Genomic DNA, 25,362 nt, shown 5'->3' with positions numbered 1-25,362 from the left:
ATGAGAGGTAAAGTGGGAAAGAAAACCACTTAAAAAACATATGAATAATCACTCATTTTTATGACGTCACATGGCTGATTTTTGAGACACTTTGTCCAGTTACATAGTTAAATTCTCAGATTTATTTCCACTGTGGGGTTTAAAATTGCGCCAGGACTGATATTGGTAAATAAGGAGGATGCAGTTTTTCACTATGCACTTCCAACCACAGGGGTTAGGGATACTGCAATTGTTATTATCTTACATCTGCTTCAAAATCAATTTGGAGTTAAAGATTAGAATTTTGCATCACTTGGGGATAGAGATGGAGCAATTCATATTATTTTAACCTATAACTTATGGTTTGGAGGGGGGGGGGGGGGAGTTTAATTTTGCTTTTAAAACGTCTTTCTAAATTTGTACCGTTATAATATATTTCGATAGTTTTTTTCCTCATGCCCTTATCTTATGCTATTTGGGAAATATTTAATAATAATATTTTGAATTCTATCCATTTTCTTTCCCTGATTTTTTCAAACAAATATTTCCAAAACAAATATTCTCTAAACTTGTTTAATTTGATTTTACTGCCAAAAAACATTCAATAATTAAAACAAATTTTCTACAAATATAAAAATTATTTTTTTTAAAGTTTAACAAACGATAATGTACTGTAACTCAATTACTTTACAGTACGACTTTGAAACATGGAAAAAGGGTGTTTGTGATATGTCATGTAAGAAATTAAGCTAAATTTACCTAGTGACGTCACTCACATCTGTAGAATAGACCAACATAAGGACAGACACACAAAGTGACAGACAGACATACATATCAACTTAAGGAACATCAGCCCTACAAACAGACAGGCAAATTCTTCTTTAAAATTGACCCTTATTGTCTGTTTTTTTTATTTATTCTAACCTTGACTTATTTAGAGCATAATCAGGTACAAAGATAATTATTCTGATAAACAATAGCAGAGAAGGAAAGGCGAATCTGTAAAAAAATCCTATTTAAAGTAGTATTTTTGTATGAAGCTTAAGATCTCAATAAATACTGAACCGATTGAGTTCTATTTTTTAGGTAAGCTTCACATTGCTCCTTTGGTGGTTTTGGGCCATTCTATTTTAAGATTTCTTCAGTCTTTGGCACATCGGGATGGTTTTAAACCATTTTTCTAACCCCTCTCTGCCTCTCTGAATACAGAGCACATAGAGGCTATGGGTGCAGCCGCTAGTATACTGACTAGGAATTAATGTCATAATAATTATACAATGATCTGTTGGACTTCCCTATAGTCTTCTTTCTTGATTATTTTAGAATCCGTGTCCATGTTTCTCTTTATAATATTTAATTACTGTTTTGTTACTAAGATCATTGGTGTGCATTTACTTCCACAGATGTATCATATTGTCAAATTCACCATAACCACATATCATTGTAATGTATAACAAACAAGAAAAAAAACTTTTAAAAGCCATTCGCCTTAGTCGTATCAGTAAAATATTTCCTTTTTATTTATTTGCTATTGTGTCTTTCTGCGAATGTGAACGGTGTACTGTTGTGATAATATGCGGAAATGAATGCACACAAGATCTTTTACTGGATATATAGGTTTCCTTTGACCAGGGTTCTTAAGGTATAAAACATTGAGCATAAATTGATATACATCCCCAATGATTATAAATAAAATTGTTTCTTCTATAGATTACAATTATTGGTTAAAAAGAATGAAACTAATTGAAGCTAATAAATTTATCTAAAGTTTTCAGCCGACGAATAAGAAATATAACTTATAAAAGTTTGTCTCTCCCAATTAAAATGGTAATTTAAATATTTGTCTGCTATATTCAATAATTTGTATTTAAATATATGCTTGTTTCTGCCTTTAGTTGTATATGTGTATAAAGATCATTTATTTTGCTTTTAAAAGCATTTACACTGTTCTTATTTATCTATATCTTAGATTGTATTATACCATCATGAGATTCATTATATACAGTTTATTTTTCTATATAAATAGGGACTTTAGTATCACCTTACTATAACCTATAGTATACTTCCCTAAAAGGAAGAACTTAAAATAAGTCCAGTTAAGAGGCAAGTTATTAATTTTCTATGGCAGGTCAGACAGACAGATATCCTACATATTTTTGATTATTGAAGGAATAGTTATTTCTCGCATCGTATTATAAACAGTTTTCCACGGATATAAAATGTACAAGTATAAGATTAAAACCAGTTTTTTTTGCCCCGACAAGCCGAAGGCGTGGGCTAAAAAAACTGGTTTTAATCTTTTGATTGTACATTTTTATGTACATTATGGATAAAATACGGTGGTAGACATAATTTTTAAGTATGGCTGAGAACCGGTTCTAATCCACCGGATATTAATCAGTTTCGAAGCGATACGGGAAAATTTGTTCAGTTCATTATTTTTCCTGGAAACTAATTCTTGTTTGTCCTGTTGCAGATGCCTGTTGGTCTACACGGAGTAGGCGGAGGTACCGACTCTGGTTCCGGTTCTGACGGAGATACAAGTATGATTTCGGCACAAGGAGAACCTTCTCTGGATAAAAACAGAAATATCACGTAAGTTACTTATTTTGGGGTATAATTATTCTTTTTGAGGAACTGCCTTAAAATTTGAAAATATGTATTACAGCGTATTTAGACTGTTTTCTGCTGATAATAAAATATAAAACAAAATATATAAAACAAATTCCTAATTTGTCAGGATGGGAGGGGACATTGAGTTGTTTATTACACTAGTCACCAAAGTTTTATAATGACATTATCTTATTTGTTGTCTCAACAACTTTGGGGACTTTTAGGGAATTTTGAATTTTTTTTTAATTCAGTTAAGTGTCCAAACTACTAGTACTAATTACTTATTGTATTCTACAGAGCGGGTTATTTTGTGTATCATCATTGGGGAAGTACATTAAATTATCGGCCATTGTCTTATTCATTTAGATCTTTGTGTTTTGTTAAATAGATTAATATTTGTTACATAACAAAGATTACAGTAAAATATGCACCAATTTTGTTTATGCTTCTAGGACTGAAGACAATGCAAACCTAGTTGAGCCAAGATATTCAACTTTTGGCGCCAAATATGGAACTGGTTATAATCACAACAACCACTCTAGTAGCAGCAGCAACGGCACTCCACCGTCAATCCTTAAAAAGTCCAACAGTCGGGGCGGGAAAAACAGCGAGAAAAGGGAACCGGGCGACGGTTATGAGGCCCGCAATGATGAGGTCATTCGTCGGGTGGCTGAGATGCAGTCGATTTTGCGGTCAACTGAACAGTATTTGACCGATACAGACGCCGAATCGACAATGACCGAAAAGTCGGCTACTGGGAGTGAAAGGTCGGCCTCTGCGTATGGAAAGTTGCGACATTCTGATTCTCTGCTCGCGCTTGCAGCTCAGGAATGGATACTTAAATGTTTCATGAATTTGTTGATATTTAATGTAGCAAATTTATGAACTAAATTTGTTTTAGAGTTTGCTATAAGAAATTTAATAATTTATAAACATTTTTAGTAATTAACTTTGAAAGCACTAACATCCAAATACTTTAAAATGTATTTGAAAAAAAAAATTAAGTATCGAACTTATCTGCAGAGTGCATGTGAGGATGAAGGAGACGGAGACGAGGAGGAGGAGGATGAAATTACTGAACCTGTGGAGGAGACTCGCTACCAGGTACATACATAAATAGGAAATATGGTCAACAAGATAGCAAGAGATAGACACAAAAAGATAGCCAGACTGGAGAGGAAAACTGTTGGATGGAAAAACTGACGTACAGAAAACTATGTAGACACATAGAAAAAGATATCCAAACAAACAAACAGACAGACAACTAAAAAGGCATAGAAACAGACAGGATTATTGAAAAGAAGGTGTATCAACTTTTTTTTTATAGCTAGCCGGTTCTTTTAGTAAGTAGTAGATGTAAAATTTTTCATAGAATTCAGATATGCAATCGTTTTTTTTGTAGACCTCTTATTTTCTAAGTAATTTAAGTTTAAAAAAAAAAAATTAAGTCGATTTTAAGGTACTTAAATGCAACAAAAAAAAGAAAGAAAATGGCCATTATGAACAAAAATAGTAAGATCTTTAATTTGACACCTTACTTTTTCAATTGTGTCAGGTAATTTTTGAAAAAATCGATTTTTTTAAACCCACGAGAATAAAAACTTTGAACTTAATTTTATTATTTAACAGGTAAAAAAATATGGGTTTATATATACCTTTAGAATCAGAAAAATATTACGAATTCATTGTAAGCAAAATTGAAAAAAAAGTTTACAATATAGTATATAAACTACAATAAAAGGAATTATATGAAAATATCATATTATATTGTACAGGCAACGTCTTAATTCTTGAATTGAGTATAAAAATGGGAAGGGGGTAAAGAGGGAGTAAAGAGGGGGTAAAAAAGGGAAGACGATAGTGTTGCCTGAACAAAAAATACAATTGGCCATTTGTTTAATTTTTTATTTTTTTAACTTTTTTTCAATTTTGCTTACAATGGATTCGTAATATTTTTCTGATTCTAAAGGTATATATGAACCCATGTTTTTTATGTCTGTTTGAGAAAATATTTAGGTCTAAAGTTTTTATTAAACCGAGGTTAAAAAAATAGATTTTTTCAATAATTACTTAACAGAATTTTAAAAGTAAGGTGTCAAATTAAAGATCTTACTATTTTTGTTCTTACTGGCCATTTTCTTCTTTTATTTTGTTGCGTTTTAGTACCTTAAAACCGACTTAATTATTTTTTTAAAAAACTTAAATTACTTAAAAAATAAGAGGTCTACAAAAAAAACCGATTGCATATTTGAATTCTATGAAAAATTTTACATCTACTACTTACTAAAAGAACCGGCTAGCTATAAAAAAAAAAGTTGATAGACCTTCTTTATAAAAATAGTCAACAAAATTCTACTTCCAGGGCAACGGGGAGGAGGCTGTTAAGCCCAAATCTGTTCCTCGCGGGTCAGGCATGCACAGTTCAGGAAGTAGGATGGGTAATCACCAGAGCATGCTCAAGCACAGCGACTCCAGTTTTGGCCTGCACAGCCCTGACGCCCTCAATGATGACGTACAGGTAGACAAATTGCTAGTATAGAAAAGCTTTGCTATATTTGTTACTTAAATTGTGGCTTTTTAATATTTTAAGTTATTGATTTAAGCAGCCAAAAGCCAGGAAATCGGCAGCTTTCAGCGGCGGGTGTGAGATTACCAAGCCACAATTTTAATATGCACTTGAACAGCTTTCCTTCTTTCATTGGGACAAAAAAGTTAAAATATATTTTCCTTATAATTTTGCATAGAATTATGCACATATTTATAAAATGATTTACATGCTAAAATGCATGTACAACATACATACTTTGTATGATATAATTTAAATATAAAACAAGGGCAATTTTTTCATAAATATATTTTAAAAATTTATTGATTATGATAGCTTATAAAGATTAAGCATTGTGTTCCTAATTTTTAAAAACCTTCAATAAAATATTAATATAGTCATATATTTTAAACTTGCCGGACGGTATGACATATATAGATAAACTGACAGACGAAATTTTAATTAAAACTTGTAGAATTTCTTTGCTGGAAAAGAACTGCAGTAAAAAAAACTCAGTCGACCTACTCAAATTTCAATAAAAAGTCAACATTAAAACATTTTATGTGCTTTTACATTTGCATTTTTCCTCTGCTGCAAAGATGGCAAGAATATTCTTAAAAAATCAGCGAATGTTTACAAAATAGCAAATAAAAGCTTTTAAAATGTATAGTATATATGTGGATATTGAAACATTGTCGTCAATTAGGATTTCTAACTTGGATATCATGAAAACCTGTTGAAATAATAAATTCCTAACCTAACCTAAAACTCATAATATTACCATTTTAGCGCATGGTTAAAGAAATTCCCAGTTTTATTCCAAGATATAGAATTCTGTTTCAATTGTGACCGGTGAGAACACAAAAATATCTAGAATAAAATCATCTTGCACATGTTTATTTAGATAGTATGTAAACTCACTCATAGAGTTGCTGCGCTCCAATCATTATGTCCGACAGAAGCAGCTTATAGTACCTAATGCAAAATAACGTCATGCAATACATATGACTACTGATAGGCCAGTATACACCTTACCATTGGTAAAGTACAATGCATTCTGGCCTATCATTTGTCCTTTGTATTGTATGACGTAATTTTTATGAGGCACTGCTGCTTCTGTCCGTCTCGTTTAATATGACCTACCCTTGGGATAAAATTAAAAACCAAAAAATGGCCTTTAATATATTTTGAGATATATTTATATGTAGGTACTTAACTACCAAATGTAATTTAGATTTAATATAGAAAGTAATTATTCAGTAGATTTTATTTTGAAATAATTTTATATGTAAAAGAAACCTTTAAAATATTTTCTTTGAACCATTCAACCAATACTGATTTATAATATAAAACAAGGATGACAACATCCATAAGTAGCGAAGCTCAAAAATTATGAATGGATATCGGGGAAAAAATTACTATAGAGCAGTGTAATAAAATAAAATAAGGAAATCACGAAACCTTTAAAAATCACGCAACCTTTAAAATCACGAAAACTTAAAAATCTAGGAATCAATCTAGCACCTCAATTAATAGACAAATTTTAATGAAACTTAATAAAAATATGTAGAATATGAGTATATTCCATCTCTGGTAATTTCAAGCGCAAATCCTGAGTAGGATTTGATAAAATCACGAAAACCTAAAAATCTAGGATTCGATCTAGGACCCCAAAAATTAATAGACAAATTTTAATAAAATTTGGTGCAAATATGTAGAATGTAAAATCAATTAATCTCTGAAAATTTCAGCCCTCTATCTTGAAAAGGAGTTGAGAAAATCACGAAAACTTTAAAATTAGATAAAAATAAAGAAAAGTAATAAAAGTAATTTTTAGATACTGTTTTGGTAAATATTGATTGGTGTATGCGTTTGTTTCATGAAAATTAATTTAATTTTGTAATATAAGGATTATATGCGGAAATGCACACACACTCATATACAATAAGATGTTGCATAAGATCTTATTAATGGACAAGAAAAAGCTAGCAAGAATCATTTATCTATGAAAAGAAGGATTTATCAAAAGAATTTATATAAAAACTTATTTCTTTGAAAAAAGTTTGTAAAAAGAATGATTTATTTCTATTTGTGTATTTTTTCAACTAAGTTTTGGTGACAAAACTCTGAAAGCTATAAAATATTTAAATACATAAAATACATTTATGTTAAAAAACTACTATAGGTAAAATTTTACATTTGAAAATTGGAGGAATTATCAAACATTATCCCATCTTTTTATAATTAATAAATGTAAAAATAGTTCCTCTTTTGGAAACTTTTTTTAACCTTGAAATGTTAAAAATGAGTAGGTTTACACTCCATAGTATGCCCTATTAATGGATTTTTAAAAAGTAAGTTTCAGTAATACACTTTCCAATATGGCTATTAGATATTACCAACAGAAGTAATACACTTTCCAATATGGCTACTAAATATTACCAACAGAAGTAATACACTTTCCAATATGGCTACTAAATATTACCAACAGAAGTAATACACTTTCCAATATGGCTACTAAATATTACCAACAGAAGTAATACACTTTCCAATATGGCTACTAAATATTACCAACAGAAGTAATACACTTTCCAATATGGCTACTAAATATTACCAACAGAAGGCTATCTAATACAAGATGTGTAAAATAACTTTTACAAATTTAAAAAAACATAATTAATATATTATATTTTACACATTATAAGATGGAATAGTTATTTCTCACATCATATTATAAACGGCTTTCCGCGGATATAGAAAGTATAATTATAAGATTAAAACTAGTTTTTTTAGCCCCGAGGTGCCGAATGCACCGGCTAAAAAAACTGGTTTTAATCTTATGATTGTACATTTCTATATTCGTAGAAAGCTGGATATAATACGATGCTAGACATAGTTTTTTCGTATGGATGAGAACCGGTTCCTATCCACCGGATTCGAATGAATACGAGAAATTTTATTACTCCCACATGGGATTGCACCAATTTTACAAGATAGCTATAAACGAAAACGCTAGTTAGGGATTATGATAGTTAGGTTATGTCAATTCTAAGGTGTAAGGTCCTGCAAGGTAGCGAACAGCTAAATGGGCTAGGGTGTATAATATGAATTAAATGTCTTATGACTGAAAGTCCAATTATAAAAAAATGTCAATAAACTAAGCTAAACAAAATTACTGATGACTTTACTCCTGGTACATTGCATTCTGTTTGATCCCACGATTAATCTTGACAATGTTCAATCACAGTGTTTTCTGGGCCTACAATAAAGTTATGAGTGTTAGAGGATTAATTATTTCTTCAAAATAGATCAAAGATTGAAAAAAAAAATCTTTAAAATTTCTAATAAATGCGCTATAATTTATTCTAAAATAGCAACCCAAAGAAAGAAAGAAAGTGAGGGGAGAGTGTCGCTCGAAAAATCAGCATGTGACGTCATAAAAATGAGGGATTACCCATCTCTTTTTTAGGGGTTTTCTTTCCCACTCCACCTCTCCTCATCTCTCATTTTTATGACGTCAGATCTTTTTTTGATCGACTTTCTCCCCTCACAAGAAATTAAAAATGTGAATTGATAAGTAATGGTTCAATTTTCTAACTAAAGAAACATTTTATTTGTTGCACATTTGTATTTTTTCAATACAGAAGAAATCAGCCTCTAACTCTTATAGGTCTATTGTATCTTATTTTGAGTATTGAATGGTGTAAGAGATTTAATGTGTGTGTGATCTAAAGTGCACAAAGTTTTTTTCAATCTTTTATAAAAGAAAGTAAATTTTTCTTTGTTCCTTTTAGGTTTTAAATTTACTTTTGAGTTTTTGACAAGCTAAAAATATGTATAAATGGTTCATTTGTATTAATAATAAGCGGAATCACATGCAATTTAGGTAAAACTATTTTAGAAGAACGACTAATTTATGTAGTAGATAGATATACCTTTTTTAAAAATATGCAATACTTTGGTAGTTTTCAAGAAGTAAATCTTGAAATAATAAAATGGGCATTATTAAACACTTAATTTTCACTTAAATCTATATTTTAAATAGCATTGCATTGTTATGTGTTGTCAATAAGTTAAAAATATTTTTATTTTATTTTTAGATGTTGTTAAGAAAATTTAGTGAGAAGTCTGGACTACAGGATAACCTGAATGACCGCAAGCTTGTCCTGGATCCTGACCTCATTGACCTCACCATGATTCCACCCCCCATGACACCGGACGAGGTATGTAGACACTTTGATTTGTAAGCAATAAAACATTTGTCTTGTGGTCCTTAATATTTAAAAGTATTAGAATGTAAAGTAAGTGGGTGCGTTATAGACGATTTTAAAAATAAATGTAAAATGATACTTTTTATACATTAATAAACATTGCTCATTCAATTTCACACATATTAATCAGTTTTATTTTTTCAGGATGGGCCACATAAAATCTACGGAATAACCGGATCTGTGAGCACACCGCCCACTCCATTTGCAGACAGAGAAACCCTGGAGGCTGAACTGTTGGCCATTGAGCGTGAAATTGGCAGCATCAAGCTGGCCAAGCAGCAAGTGGCACAAGATCCAGAAGAGGCTTCTCTGACCAGCCTAACTATGCCAGATTTACAAGATGCTGACTCTGATTTACCCAATAGTGCTGTGGGTGCTATGGCCGGAGGAAATGTATTCCCAAGTTTGGCCGCCCTGAGACATTTAAAATCCGATGATATTGATGATTTTATTGCCAATATGGCGGTTCCACCTCCACCCACACGGCCCCAAGCAAGACAAGCGACTAAACATTCGCCCATAGTTGAACTAACAACCGAGGATATATCCGCCTTTATCATACCTCCGCCCCCAGGCAGTGAGGAAAATGAACGACAGCTGTATAATCGGTCGCTGTTACGTCCGCGACCGGAAGGCGATCGCGAAATACAAGAACTTCGTGTTGTGAGAGAAGTTAGGGAACCAAACCGTGACTCTAGTCCCCTAAGAATTCCTACACTGCAAGAGCGTATTGGTTTGCTAAAAAATCAGGATCAAACCAGATCACTTGATATGAGCTTAAGCCTTCAAAAAGACAGGTTTGGCTATCCAGTAAAGCTTTCACAACAGGCGCATGTGAGTAATGAAAAAATGTCGAGCAATCAGCACCAAGGATCAAGATATTCTCGCAACAATGATCATGACAAGATGACCAGATCTGCACCGGGTCCTGAACTTGATGCCACATCACCCATTCAAAAGGGTGCTGTCCAGAATAAAAGGGAAATGTTGTTGCGTCAATTTGGTAGCCCTGACGGGGCAGTGGCTAGCAAACCATTTGGGAAGTCTGAGCACTCAAGTGATGCCCCACCCCCACCACCTCCCAGATCAAGTGCCCCAAAATCTATCATGTCACAGTATAACTCAAACACACTTGGCAAAAGAGTTGGCTCAAACAAGCCAAAAAACCTACATCTTGGCAAGCCCAATTCCTCTAAAGATGACATGATTCTTAACAACTCAATGAACAACCATTCTTTATCTACTACCAGTGCGCCAGTTCACAAAGTCCATGTGAAATCCATTGCCACAAAGCTGAACAACAAAATGAGCAATTCTTCTGAGGACTTGGACACCAAGCGGTCGCCAATAAGTCCTTCAAAGTCAATGAGTCTAGCATCTAGCAGTGACTCAATATCATCAACGGCGTCAGTGAACACTGTTAAATCCGTGTCGCCTGCAGATGACAATCCTCCGTCACTGCCACCACGCGCCTCACCCAGCAAATCATCGCCAGCAGCAGCCAAGCCGCCAGTTGTTCCCCCATTGGCCTCACCTGAAAGTTCTGACATTCAGATATCCAAACTTGTGACCAACAGCCCATTCCGCACAGGTCAACTGAGCCCGACAAAATCTACAGAAAATGGCGTGTCATCGCCAAGTTCGTCGACAAAAAGTAGTTTAACATCGCCTCCATCGATCAAAAGCAATTTGACATCACCTACATCACTTCGCGGCATGGTGACGTCACCACCCAGAAATGGGATAAGTTCATCAACAAGTTCCAGCTCAAACTCATCATTGTCAGCAGCAAGTCCAACTAAACAGCTTGGAGGTAAGACAAAAAGTCCAACTAAACAGCTTGGAGGTAAGACAAAAAGTCCAACTAAACAGCTTGGAGGTAAGACAAAAAAGTCCAACTAAACAGCTTGGAGGTAAGACAAAAAAGTCCAACTAAACAGCTTGGAGGTAAGACAAAAAAGTCCAACTAAACAGCTTGGAGGTAAGACAAAAAAGTCCAACTAAACAGCTTGGAGGTAAGACAAAAAAGTCCAACTAAACAGCTTGGAGGTAAGACAAAAAGTCCAACTAAACAGCTTGGAGGTAAGACAAAAAAGTCCAACTAAACAGCTTGGAGGTAAGAAAAAAAAGTCCAACTAAACAGCTTGGAGGTAAGACAAAAAAGTCCAACTAAACAGCTTGGAGGTAAGACAAAAAAAGCTTATCGAGCCATAGAAACATCCCTATTGTTTGAAAAAAAATAATGTGAGGGGGGGGGGAATCCTTTGTTTGAATATTACTTTAGGTTAGGTTAGATTAGGCCATTGGATACAGGGTAGCACCGTAGAGTTAGGGCATCACAGAGGTTTGGAAAAAGAAAAATATAGGAACACAGTAATAGTGTCTGACTGATTATGACGTAACAAAAAAAATTTGTCACTTGGTAGAATTTATAGTGGCCTCTCATTGGCTAATTTTTTTTGTTACGTCATAATCAGTCAGACACTATTACTGTGTTCAAAATATAGCCCCCCCCCTTCCCCATCCCTATATTATTATTTAATTTGAAATATTATTTCTATAGTATATTCAGAAATTATTAGCTAAAATATTAAAATGCAATTATATTTGATTTAAACAAACAAACGGAGAAAATAATATGGGCTTTCATAATGTACAAAATATGCAAACAGAGTGTTTATGTTCTTCAAATATTTTTATTACAAATTTTCTTTTATTTTGTAGGTATAAAATCCTCTAGCCCTGCAAGTACCTGTGTGAACCCACCCTCTCCTCCAACCGCTCCCCCACCACCCCCCTTAACGGCGGCGGTCACTTCAACCACCGGCGAGCGGCGGTTGTCGGTGCCCGGCAGCCCGAAGCCCATGTTACCTGCACGTAGTACCAAACCTTCTTCTAATCACAGGCAGAGAATGATAACTGTATATAGAGTAGATGCGCTACTTTAAGCCAGAAAAGGAACCTTATATGTATGAACTTGCTTTATTATCATCCAAATTAATGGTCATTTTAATTTTTAATATATTTTTCTGATATTAATGCATGTTAAATTCATTAAATACCAAAATATTTATATCAAAGATTATCATTATTTGATACTATTTATGAATATATTAATTTTTTATATTATAACTTTTCCTAAATTCTATAATTATTATTCTATGCAAACCAGGCCTTCACCTGGCCGCGCTCTACCTGTAATTCCCCCCTCTGCCAGCGGTCAAACCAGCAGGTCCAAACCTGCCGCCCCAACGCCGCCTGCCAGCCCCAAACCCGCCAACAAACTAACCAACAATCATCATTCCTCGCCGGCACGACATGTCCCAATATCTCACAGGAACGGAGATTCTAACGGGATACCGCCCCCACCGCCAGAAAAGGGCCCCCAAGCGGAGAAATTAAACATGGGTAGGAAGCTGCCTGTCCCGCCGCCCACAACAGACGCATCGCCGCTCCCCACCCACAAATTTTCTTCGCCTGCTAAATCTAACCATGTTTCAATAAAGGAAGCAGGTAAGTTTTTTTTATTTATATTCACACTTATGCTAAAAGATTTTTTTCTGCCATACCTATAATTTAGTGCTTTAAGTGATTATTAATTCTATTCTCATAAATTTTTAATTTAAAAATAGACCATAAAAAAACAAATGAGTAATTTAAACCTCAGTAAGGGTTTTTCTAAGAATGGATATAGAATATACATCGTGGTTACTATGACAGGGGAAAACTGTCTGTCGTCAATTCAGGAGGATTGTAGGGGGTAAAGGGGTTGGATGGGGGAGGGGGGTCTTTATTTAGGTAGCTACAAGTTTCACTTTATTAAAGTAAATGATAATCTGGTGTAAGATCCAAGTAATATTAAAAAATTTATTTTTATAAGCTTCTTGATTTTTTATCTTCAATCAGGATCTAATCATTATATTATCAATTAAGGTCAAAATGACAGATCAGTAAGCCCAGTGACCATTGTGACCGCAAGCCCGAAGTCAATCCTTAAAAAATCCGCGAATGCGACCAAACAGAACGGCCATGTGACCGCCCACCAAAATGGCCACGCCCACCACAATCACACAAGTCACGCAAGCTCGACGCGAGGCGCGGCTCCGCCCCCTTATTTGAATGGGTAATTCTTACTTAATAATAGTTTCTTTGTAGCGCAGATACTCTATAATTAGAGTAAGTACGTTCCTGAAAGTCCGTGTAAATTGATTTTCTTGTCAATTTACTTGCTAATTAAAATAATCTAGCCTAATATCACTAATATTATCAGGATAATAAATAAATTTAGTTTCGTAAAAACACTTTACTGTTCTTTTTTTAATAGTTAATCATCTTATTATTGCTTCCCAATGATGATAAACAGATAAATTTATTGGTGAAAAGTTTGGACACTGCTAATTTTAATCAAACTATCAAGATTTAATCTCACTGAGGAGACCTGTTTATTTGGGTACCAGTATAATTTACAGCCCATTGCCTCCTGCCTACCAGCAAACATACTTAAATTATATTCAATATAATTAGGTATCACAATGATGTGTATACCAACAGTGATTTTGATCCCAACGACTCTCTGGAGGGGACAAGTGTGGATGATAATGAATCAGACAAAGAGTACCTGGACACCAACGGGGGAGTGGAGCACCCCCTCATAGAGTTTCAAAGGGCGGAGGAGGTTGTTGTAAAAGTTGCTAAACATTTACAGGTAAAATTTAGATATATTTAGATATGGTGCATATTTTTTTGGTTTGCACTTTAATATCTCGGTAACCACTGAACTGATAGAGTTCCCAATTTTATGATGCTTTAGATAGCTCATAAGATGGTTTTAAGCTATTTTATTTCTAAATTAGAGTCTTGGTTTTTCCTTCTCCTTGGATTGAAGAACTGTAACATGTAAGGTGGGACTACAATACAGACGGATAAACGGATGGTTAGATAGGTAGAGATCTAGACAAATAGATAGATAGATAATACAATTATCGTGTTGTCAATTTAAAGTATTGCCCTGTCAAATCTTGCATGTACCTTCTCACAAATGCAATACGCATTCAAATATTTCAACAAAAAGTACTATGATTGCTTGGGCTAAATTTTCATGTCTAAACATATTTTGGCGATGCTTTTGAACAATAAACAAGAACAATAATGTCCGAAAACACTGAAAAATCTAACAACAACTTATTCATTAACAAAATTAAGATAAAGTACTTTAATTTATAAAAGTAAGTGATAGCAAATTTTTACTTGTTATTGATAATATTAGCTGTATTATATAAACATTCTTTTAATAGTTTGTTTTTCCATTGCATTTAAACTAAACATACCTGCCAATATTACCAAGGAATTAGCATTCTAAGAACTAATACCAGAAACAAATTCCTTGTTAATTGGCGGATTTTAATAATCCAGGAAATTTGTTTATTTGCTGTACTACTTATGGAAGTTCTATTCTCGATGATTTTTTTGTCTATTCAATTCTTTAGTTTAAATTTCTTGATCTACTATTTATTTATCAGAATATTTATTTCTCCCCCCAAAAAATATAGGAAGCAGTTCAAAATTTTTTAAAATTCATGCAACAATAAATAAAAAAATTATGTTTGTATTCTTTTTGATCAGAGATAATTGAAAATAATGAACTGTAAATGAATCTTATCCTAAACTTTAGCTATTATCTGCCTTTGGTAGCTTTAACTGTTAGGGGGAAGCTTCGACGGGGACAAGAGAGCATAAAATATTGTTCTGCTAAAATTTTTAAAAAGACTTACATAAAATTGGAAGATTTATTTTTCCTCTTTATTCTTAGAAGTAGTTTTTTTAGCAGATTTTGATAACTACTGAACCGATTGAGTTCTCCATTTTAGGGAAGCTTTAAATATGCACAAGGGTTGTTTTAGGCTATTTTTAGATTCTTTGTATGGTTTTAGGCTATTTTTTTGCTGTTCCATACCCCATTAAATTGAGAACCACTTAAATGCTATGAAAGCAACCGATATAAGTGAATAAAGAATTTAAAAGTTTTGTGGCATAAAACTATAAAATTTGCCAGACTCATTAAAATCTCATTAAAAATTCTCTAAAGGATTTTATACAGCATTTTAATAATTCAACAAAAATTAAAAACAGCGACTGTATCGAACCCATTGATTGCAAGAAAATTGTAAGATGATTTTATCATATGAGGTTTTAAAATATGATTTATATGACTTTTTAAGTTGTTTTCAAATAGATAATCAGCTGAGATTATTTGCTTGTTTAATGGGGACACTGAACAAAGTTATTTTCATCAGACTTCAAAGACTTTGGTTTTATTGAAATAATTGTTTCTGGTCACTTTTCTCTTAATCTTCTCTTTTTAAAAAGTTAAATTTTTCAAAAAATTAAAGTTTTCAAAACTAAAAAATGTTGCTATAAGTATATATTCTATAAATATACCTTTAAATTTTAAAAATAAAAATTCTTTATTTATGAAAATTTGAACATCTTTTTAAAAATTTTGATAGTCTTTTCTACTAAAATTTTCATAATTTGAGTTTAATACTTACTATGTTATAAGCCTAATCCATGAATAATTTTTTAGGAATCAAAGCATATTTGTGTGAACGGCTGTGAGCAAAGACAGGAGAATGAGGAGAAATTCCTGCGGTCACGTGACTTGTTGACCACCGAGGCCCGCCAGTTTGTGACCGCCTCCAAGCTGTTTGTCAAGTCGGCGACCGAGTCAGAAAGTCAGCTGGTCGGCTGTCTCAACCACTGCGTCAGTATGATTCAAAGAATAGGTAATTTTATGAGAAATCATAATTTTCGAAGAGCTTTTTATAGGCCCTACTATACTGGCCTACAATTGGTCAATTAAAATTGATACTGGCCTGCCATTGATAATTTAGTCTGTGTATTGGCCTATCATTGGTCATTTGTATTGTATGGCGTCATTTTATATAGGCCCTATAAACAGCTTTCATACTTTTGAAATTATGTTTTTTTAACAGATTTAATATTCCAAAGCCATAAGTAGATTTTAAAAAATGTTTTCTTCCTATTTTGACACTTTGCTTATCTGTTGTCGTATACACCTGAGCTGGATCTTTAAATCATTTTAGTGGTGATCCAGATCGGGGTGAGCCAACTTTCCAACAATGAGAGCACAGCATTTTATGAAATGCCGCGCTGTGATTGGCTGAAATTCGGCTCACCCCGATCTGGCTCACCACTAAAATGATTTAAAGATCCAGCTCTGTACAGTGTACATATTTATATCTTTAAAATATCATTGTAGCTAAATGTCTGTCTTAAAAAAAAATTATAGAAATTATCCCCACTTATGTTCTTTTCATTTTAATTTAAACCTTTATGATTAAATCATAAAAATATGTACCAAAAATAAAACAAGATTATCATCGTTACATACATACAAACAGACAGTCTTCAAAGGCAAGGAAACATTAATGAAGCAGCTTATAGTGCCTATTAAAAATGACGAATTCAATACAATTTACCAATGGTTGGTCAGTATACATTTTATCATTGGCCAATAGAAATGTATACTAGCCTATCATTGGTCTTTTGTATTGTATGACATAATCTTTTATTAGGTACTATAAGCTGATTCGCAGTAAATATATTAAATAACACTTTTTGTGGTTTTAAAGAATGAATATCATTGATTGTTTGTAAAAGAAAGTTTAAAGCAGTTGAAAAGAAATGTCGAAAACACAAAAAAGGAAAATTTAGCTTCTCCATTCTTTTATTTATATTTTCTTTACAAATAGTAAAACTACTCTATAACTTTATTTCTCCTTTCGATTTATTTAAAGTTTTGTTTAATGTAGATATTATATGGGATATTTGACTCTAAATTAAGCCAGTCCTTTAAGATGGCTTAATAGTTATTTCTCGCATCGTATTATAAACAGCTTTCCGCGGATATAGAATGTTTTCGGCACCACGTGGCTAAAAAAACTGGTATTAATCTTATAATTGTACATTTTTATATTCGTAGAAAGCTGGATATAATACGATGCTAGACATAGTTTTTTCGTATGGATGAGAACCGGTTCCTATCCAGATTCATTTTCAAACATGAATCCATCTATCAAATCACCAGAACTACATATTATTATTACTACAGCACAAACTATGAATTCGTTTCTGCTTCAATCAATTTATTAGAAATTGCTATTGTGTCGTCTTGTGAATATGGAACATTATGCAGGTGTAAATACTTGCGGAAGTGAATGCTATCCTTTTCCACTACATTCTATTTAGATAATTGAATACACTCCTTTGAAGGTTGTGTTGCATTACAAAACTAAAAATATTCCAACTTAGCAAAGTTATAGGGGCAAGGTTCTTGGTTTCTAGGCTATTGGTAGCTTTCTAAACCTATAATAGAGTCAATCACTATTAAACCTGGCGTATTAGGCAATATAATAATTAGCATTCCAAACCTTTAATTGCACAAACTTTGTCTGAAAGTCTGTATTATGTATGTTTATGAATTGTGCCTGTTTGATGACAAAGGCATACCCCAAACTCACGGTAGTAGTATCATATGCCATAAATAGTAGCAGAGCGACGGCATCCTCCTGTTTATTTTCTTTAACTAAAATTATAGTTTTTTTTGTTGATTTTAAAGTTAACCCTCTTTTGAAGTTTGGAGACGTTATTGTGTCTAAATCTGGTTTTCTGTCTTTATAGGCCCAAAAGGATTTATTTGCTCAAGAAAAAGCTTTACCTATTGATATCTTTAGATTATATCATATATAAATAATTTTCAATTAGAAAAGGTAAAGATATAAGTATTTAAAAAAAACAGGACAGGCACGTATTGAAGAGATATATGTTTTTTGAAATATTTTGAAAAAATAATATATCTAAAGAATTACAATGCTATGAATAAAAAGATATTATGAAAATAATCATAAAAACGTAATGGTATAACTTTTTCCATAATTTCCATGTAATATGGTTAAAGTTATACATAATATTCATAGAGTATAGTAATGGTTTATTTCAAACTAATGTTTCTGTCTCAAGCCTCTATGGCTTCGGCTAAACCTTTTTTTTACCAAAAAAAGTAAGTTTATAGAAAGATTTTTCAAACACAAATTCTTAATTAAAACTATTGAAAACATATTTTTAATATGACAATTTAACTCAAATTAACTTCCAACTTAAGGTCGTGCAACTAAAGGGTTGGTTGTGTGAATGACGTTTGACCACATAATTAAGCAAGTTGTTTTTCAGAGATACACCAAAATAAGATTCCTCAAAGGGTAACAGTGAAGTTAAAGATGAAATATTACCTTAAATTTTATTTAGGGAGCTTAACACGTGATTGTGCTGTGACAACAAACACCCCAGACCAGACTAACCTGCTCATCATCAAGGTTCAAGAGGTCGTTGATACATACCTACAGACACTTCAGGTATATATATAATAATTTTAGAGTTGCTGCGCTTCTAAAATAAATAAAGAATAAAAATGAAAAATCTCTAAAGCAAGTTCACCCCAAGAAATATTTTAATATGCAAATCTCCAATGTTAAATTTTATTTTCTTTCATAATAAGATTCTATCTAAGAGATTTTGGGGCAATTTTCCATCAACTATAAAAAGACCCCAATCGTAAAAAAACAAAATATTTTTTTTGTTGCATGAGGAGATTCCTGTGGGGGGGGGGTCGTGCCATTTTTTGCTGCAGTTCAGTCAATTAAATAGGAGGGAGAGGGGGGATGGGTTTGTGTGATCAACAATTAATTTAAAGGGATGTTATCGAGATTTTAGGATCTGCCCCATTTAACCAATTTAAAAGAAATACTTTAGAGCTTTGAAACATGGATACTAATCTTTAATTGCATAGCTATAACGAAGGTTTTTTAGATGGGTAAAAAAGCATCTTAGATAGAGTTAATGTGTAATAAAAGATAATTGTTTATTTAATTAGATGTTAAAAAAATATTAATGTAGATGAATGATTTTTAAGACTAAATTTTTGGCAGGTATTGTTTGTAAATAACTGGAATGTAACTTATTTTCCTAGGCAATTTTTTAGTAGGCTAGGTAGGAAGATAACCACAAAGTTATAGACCGACCGGTCCAGCCGTTAAAGAGATCTTATTGATCAAAAATACAAAATTATTTTGACCTATTCCCCACTCTAAAGTATCTCATTTGGTTCTATTTGACTATTTTCATTATTTGATAATATTTGACAAGATTTTACAAATTTGCATAAAATTTATGAATACTCACAAAATAGAAGAAGTGTTTCACCCAAAATGAAAATGTTAGTAACTGAGACTTTTTACTTTAAGTATTAAAATCGGGGGGATAATCTGTTAATTAATTTTCTTTTTTACCCAAAGCGTTTGAAAGATGTTCATTAACATTTTTATAATGACACAATTTGTTTACTAATGCTAATTTTGAAACATTGTCAGTATGGTGAAAACATATGTGTACTTCCTAGGAATGCTGCACTATTCTGATAAAAACAGGGATGGAGAGGACAACGGCGATAAAACAAAAAGTATAAGATTTTAATTACAAAAAAGGAAAGGAAAGATTAGTTTACCATCCATTATCCTATCTCTGTATAGATAAATTCTATATATTCTTTATTTTATTTAGCTTTTCATACATTCATTTTTATAAATTTTACCTGTCACCTTACCATGTGTATTATCAAACTGACTTAAAAACCATAATAGAAAACCATATCTTCCATTGCCTACAGTGCAGTGTAAAAGTAAATATGATTGGCTGTAAATTATTCTGATTCTCAAAGTTGACTTAACAACTTTGGGTACTTTTTATCAAACCATGATCAAACCTAACTGTTAACAAATTTCCTAATCAATAACATTAACTACTGAAAGGGTAATTTTGTTTATTTTCATCAAACTATTGATCATTGTCCTATTCCTTAAGAACCCAGAGTATCCAAAAATACGTATATGAACAATTTAACTATCTATTTATATTCTAGGCGGCTAAGTTGGCGAAAGGTAAAGACATGAACGACCCGACCATGAATATTTTGATGAAGAAAGCTACAGCTCTGGCTGGAGTACTTACCAGTCTTATGAGATCCTTAAGGTATTTATTGCTTCTATTGTTCGATTGATATATTATCTAATAGACAGATTGATTCATCAATTGATAGATAAAATGATTAATAGATTGTTATATAAAGATATACGATATTATGGAAAGATTAATTTATAGTTTGATTGATATATTGATAGATAGATGAATAGATTGGATGATAGATTGAACGGTAAATTGAACGATATATTGAATGTTAGATTGATTGCCTGAGAGATATTTTAAGTTTATTATAGATTAAATGATAAATATTTGACTTCATTAAAAAAATTTCAGTCTATTTACCACATTTACCAAAGTTTTAAAATTGAGACAAGATTAGTTAAGCAGCCTGTACTTACTTCCTAAAACTATTTCTGTCCTACTTTTATGTTCAGCCTATTCTCAGATTTAATGTGCTACGGATTAAGGTTGACACCAGTAAATTGGACAGGGATCCGCATTGGGAAATTAACAATTAGTAGACAGTACAATATGAAAATACTATTAAACAAGGACAATTATATTCATTACTAGAGCAGCAAAAATAATCAGCAACAACTTACTTAATCTATATAACAAAGTAGCTTGATGTCTGTCCGTCTGTCTGAAGCTTAAGAACTCGGTAACCGCTGAACCGAATGGGCTCTACTCTCCAGAGAATATACCTACTGGTCCTGTGGTGGTTTTAAGCTATTTTCTTGAGGGTTGGGACACCCCCAACCCCCCAAAAAATGAAAATTTCCACCTCCCTAAAAATGGTTTTGAGGCAGTTAATTCACAAAAAAGGCAGCACCAGAAATACTTATTTTTTTATATTTTTTATTTCCTTTTTAGGCAAAGCCCCTAGAGACTAGGAGCGAAGCCGCTAGTAATATTACAAAAGTGACAATATTTAACATTTTTCAGATTAATTTAACGAAATGAGTAGAACCATGACTGACGTAAAGCAGGGATCTAAAGGGATAAGACAAAGGCCGTTAAATTTATGTAAATCCCTATTGATGATGCACAAAATCATCGCTTCTGCAGATTACAATTAATGTTTGAAACGTTTGGACACTCAACTTAAAGAACCAACCAATCAAAGTTCAATAAGGGTACCCAAAGTTGTTGAGCCAACGAATAAGAAAAGGTTTTTATAATACTTTGGGGGCTAGTGTAATAAACAGACCACTGTCCCCCTCCCTCCCTGGACGTAAAGTTATACAACCCCAATTATAAAGTAGCTGCACTGTTAAAAGAAGCATAACACCTCACCTTTAATAAATATTTGTCTTGAATGTTTTTCCTCATGCACTGCCCTGTCCTTGATTTGTATGTGCTGTAAAAGTTGGCAGTGGTATAATGAGTGCTAAATTGACAAAAATAAAGGCCTTTTGTGCCGTACAGCACACAGATTTCTTCTTGTCCTACTTATCCAAAATTTGCGACAAAAATATATTTAGCTACCTAACCTAAATACTACAGTAGCTGTATATGTTTGTTTAGTAAGATCTCGTATACGGATGAGAGAGGGAATAAGGCCGCTAACAGATAATAAAACAGTATCATATAATTTTATTTTAAAGAAAAAAATAGAATTTAGACAGTCATATTTGAACGCCCTTGTGTTGTTTTCTTTTTTTTAGCAGCAATAAGGCAGAAACCTGCTTGAAATTTAATACCCAAACTTTAATACTTCCTTATAAGTGAATACTAATATCTGGATCTATTGAGCTTATTTATTCTTCTATTCATCTATCTAATCCTATCATTTTCTCCGTTGCACTCATGGGAAATAAAATTGTATGGATTCAGGGATAAGCCAATAGATGATAAATTAACCTTCTTGACCACCGAAATCTTCCCGCATTTTTTTTTCATTTTTCAAAAAACTTACTTACTAGCCCCTGCAAGGTTTCTAACCCTACAGGGCTGTTATTTCCCAACCTGAATTAATCAACAAAAATACGTTTTTTTGGCAAAAATGTTGTCAAAATGTAATTAAAATGTATTACTCTTTTTTATATCCTTAATGATTTAATTACACCCTTTGATCTTAATATATTGTTCTACTCTACAATTAATTCTTTTAAATTTGTTTTGTAAAATTCTTGTCCCTGTCTATCGGATGCACTCCGATATTTCAGTCAAAAGCCTTTCAATTCAATTTTGAAATAGTTTTACTTAAAACTTTGCTGTAGTATGAGTATACAAAACTACAAGAAATAAATCATCTAAAAATAGCTAATAGTCATGTTTCAGCTTTGAGCAGAAAATCTGAAGTCTTGGAAGGAAAACCGTATTAAAGTTTTTTGAAAAGACAATTAAAATTACTTCCTTCATTGATAGATATACTTATGAAGACAGTATATCTATTTATGAGATAAGTTTATCTAAATATTTTAAGAATGCCTACGTTTTTTTTAGGTTACTAATCCATATTTAAAATTAATATTTCCCCTATCATTGTACATTTAGTTTTTACAATATTGCAGAAACACTAAACTTTACATCTAATAGTCGCACAAACTTTTTTGGGGGGTTTTCAAGTTTTAAAGAGAAATTAATACTTTTATAAATTTAATTTTTAATGAAATTACTGGTAGGTATTATAATATTAATTTTCAAATTTTGATATAAATATTTTTTTTTCTCAGGGTTTTCAGCTAAGAATAAAACAGTGCAACAAATGAAAGCAAAGTTGTTGACTAACTCAAATATTAAAGAGTAATCAAATCAAAGGTGAAAAGACAAAAATCTTCAAAAATCTGAAATTAAAACAGCAGTGCTTGAAAACAAAGACTACGTTCAGTGGTTAATGTACACACTAAATAGATGTACATAATCTTAAGTGTACAAATGTACATTAAATTGAATTAAAGAAATAAGTGCAATCTGGTGATTCTAAAATCATGATATTATTAATTATTGTATAATTATTTATTTTAAAATATTCTTAAAAGCATTATTTTGATTTTAAAAAAGACTTTCTTTCAAATTATGTAATATAGTATACAATCAAAATAATGCTTTTAAGAAATTACTGTATCATTTTTTCCCTTCAAGAACAAATATTATTTTTCATCCCAGTTTTTTTTTTGCATAACTCATTAATCATCCCTTGTAAATTCACACATCATACCAACAGGCAGAAATCATTTTTATTAGTAATTATTTTGGGAATGTTTATACAATATTAATAAATTGTTGAAAAAACAGCAAAATTTGCTCTACAAAGAATTTTAATTCTGAATATTTTTCATTACTATTCTGGATGTATGATTTTATTCTGTATTGTATAAACACCCGTTTATATTTTAACTTGTTGAAAAAAAAACTTCAAACTTCTAGTTGTCTCAATTGTGATAATAAATATATAAATAAGACAGTTTGAAAAATGTTTAATTTTCGTCACTTTGACCTAAGCAAAACAAGCGATAAGGTCAGAAAACTGAAATTACATTTTATTTACCCATAATTTCTGATTTTTTATGATATTAAATTCTTTTCAAATATTATATTGATTAAATTATTTAAAGAATAAGTTACTTAAATCATGAGTTTTATTGTCATTTTTTGTTAAAAATATTTATAGAAATTAATATAAAAAATATATAACTTTACTTAGAAATTGTTTCAAATATTAGATATAGATTTAATAATTGTTTTTATTAACAAAATTAATTGTTCTTTTTTGTCTTTTTTAATTAATTTTTTTTCTGACAAAAAAACAGGATCTACTACAGTTCACGGTAAAATGTAGCTGGAATCCAAACTTTTCTAAGAACTTTACAAGTTGTAAACGGCCAAACGGCTGAACAAACATGTATGTTCGCAAATGATTATAACCTTTTTAAAATATTATATTGCAAATAAATGCGCAAAACCAGTCTTACGCGCATATTCGTAAGCCAGGCCTTTTTTGAGCATTATTTTTTATTTTTGCCGCTTGTAGACTTTATCGATGTTACTTTTAAAAAAGGTTTGAAACAGCCAACATTTTTTCATGAACCGTCCTAGATCCAATTTTCTTATAAAAAATCAAATTATTAAAAAACTCTTTTTATCATAGAAATATTAATTTTGTCCAATACAAAATAAATTAGATTTTTAATTATTTATTTTAGTTTTTTTTTGCATTTTATAAATTGTTTTTTTTTATCTCAAAAATTATTGCCAAGCGAGATTAAACATAAAAATCTCTTATAAGCAATTTTTTACAAATAGTTTTCAAAAAAAAGATAAAAAATAATAGATATTTCAGTTTTAAGTTTTCTTGTGTTATATATCCTAACAAAAATTCATACAGATTAATTTTTTTTTAAATCTAAAATGATAATATAACTATATTAAAACCTATTAAACCTTTTTCTAATATTCAACCTTAGAATTCTGATGTAGAATTGTAAAATAATATTATTCCTGTTTTTTATTAAGAATTTTAGACAAATAAATATCTGATACTACAGCAATTTTTTTTAGTTTTTAGCTAAGAACAAGAATGACAACATCCATAAAAGCGAAGCTCTGAAGCAGTAGCACAAACGGACAAACGCGTAAAGTGTCAGAACTAAAAAAAACAGAATATAAATGTCCTGATCAAAATTTAAGTAAATTTGTTGCAAAAGTGCTAAATACAGGATAAGGACATACTTATATTTTGAAAGACTTGATTATAGAGATGCTCACTTATAAAGAGAGAGATTTGAAGATAATTATAAAACCACGAAACCAGAAGAATTTAGGACACATGAAAGAACACTTTTTTCACTTAATAAACATTCGATGTCCATTAAATCATATCAGACAGACCTATGTAGAATGTTAGACATATGAAAGAAGCAAATTGGTATGGGGAATAAGAGATATAAGTTTTCC

General features: G+C 31.6%; 1 protein-coding gene across 6 annotated transcripts in view; it reads left to right on the top strand.

Moving 5' to 3' along the window:
* The window catches only part of LOC145318556 (uncharacterized), a 547,717-nt gene extending 522,765 nt beyond the window's left edge, over nt 1-24,952 (top strand). For all 6 annotated transcript variants that reach the window (XM_080159918.1, XM_080159917.1, XM_080159916.1 and 3 more), the window contains 14 exons: nt 2,456-2,574; nt 3,045-3,420; nt 3,616-3,696; nt 4,955-5,110; nt 9,238-9,360; nt 9,553-11,221; nt 12,133-12,313; nt 12,581-12,921; nt 13,342-13,531; nt 13,933-14,113; nt 15,992-16,190; nt 18,733-18,839; nt 20,402-20,511; nt 23,142-24,952. In XM_080159918.1, the coding sequence (XP_080016044.1) occupies nt 2,456-2,574; nt 3,045-3,420; nt 3,616-3,696; nt 4,955-5,110; nt 9,238-9,360; nt 9,553-11,221; nt 12,133-12,313; nt 12,581-12,921; nt 13,342-13,531; nt 13,933-14,113; nt 15,992-16,190; nt 18,733-18,839; nt 20,402-20,511; nt 23,142-23,154 (3,846 nt within the window). In that variant the 3' untranslated portion in view covers nt 23,155-24,952. The remainder of the gene's footprint in view (nt 1-2,455; nt 2,575-3,044; nt 3,421-3,615; nt 3,697-4,954; nt 5,111-9,237; nt 9,361-9,552; nt 11,222-12,132; nt 12,314-12,580; nt 12,922-13,341; nt 13,532-13,932; nt 14,114-15,991; nt 16,191-18,732; nt 18,840-20,401; nt 20,512-23,141) is intronic.
* The last annotated feature ends 410 nt before the right edge of the window (nt 24,953-25,362 follow it).

This window comes from Acartia tonsa, chromosome 5, assembly GCF_053477335.1.
Source record: "Acartia tonsa isolate MP-2025a chromosome 5, ASM5347733v1, whole genome shotgun sequence".
In the NCBI taxonomy this organism is placed as follows: domain Eukaryota; kingdom Metazoa; phylum Arthropoda; class Copepoda; order Calanoida; family Acartiidae; genus Acartia; species Acartia tonsa.
This window is presented reverse-complemented; position numbering and strand designations above follow the sequence as displayed.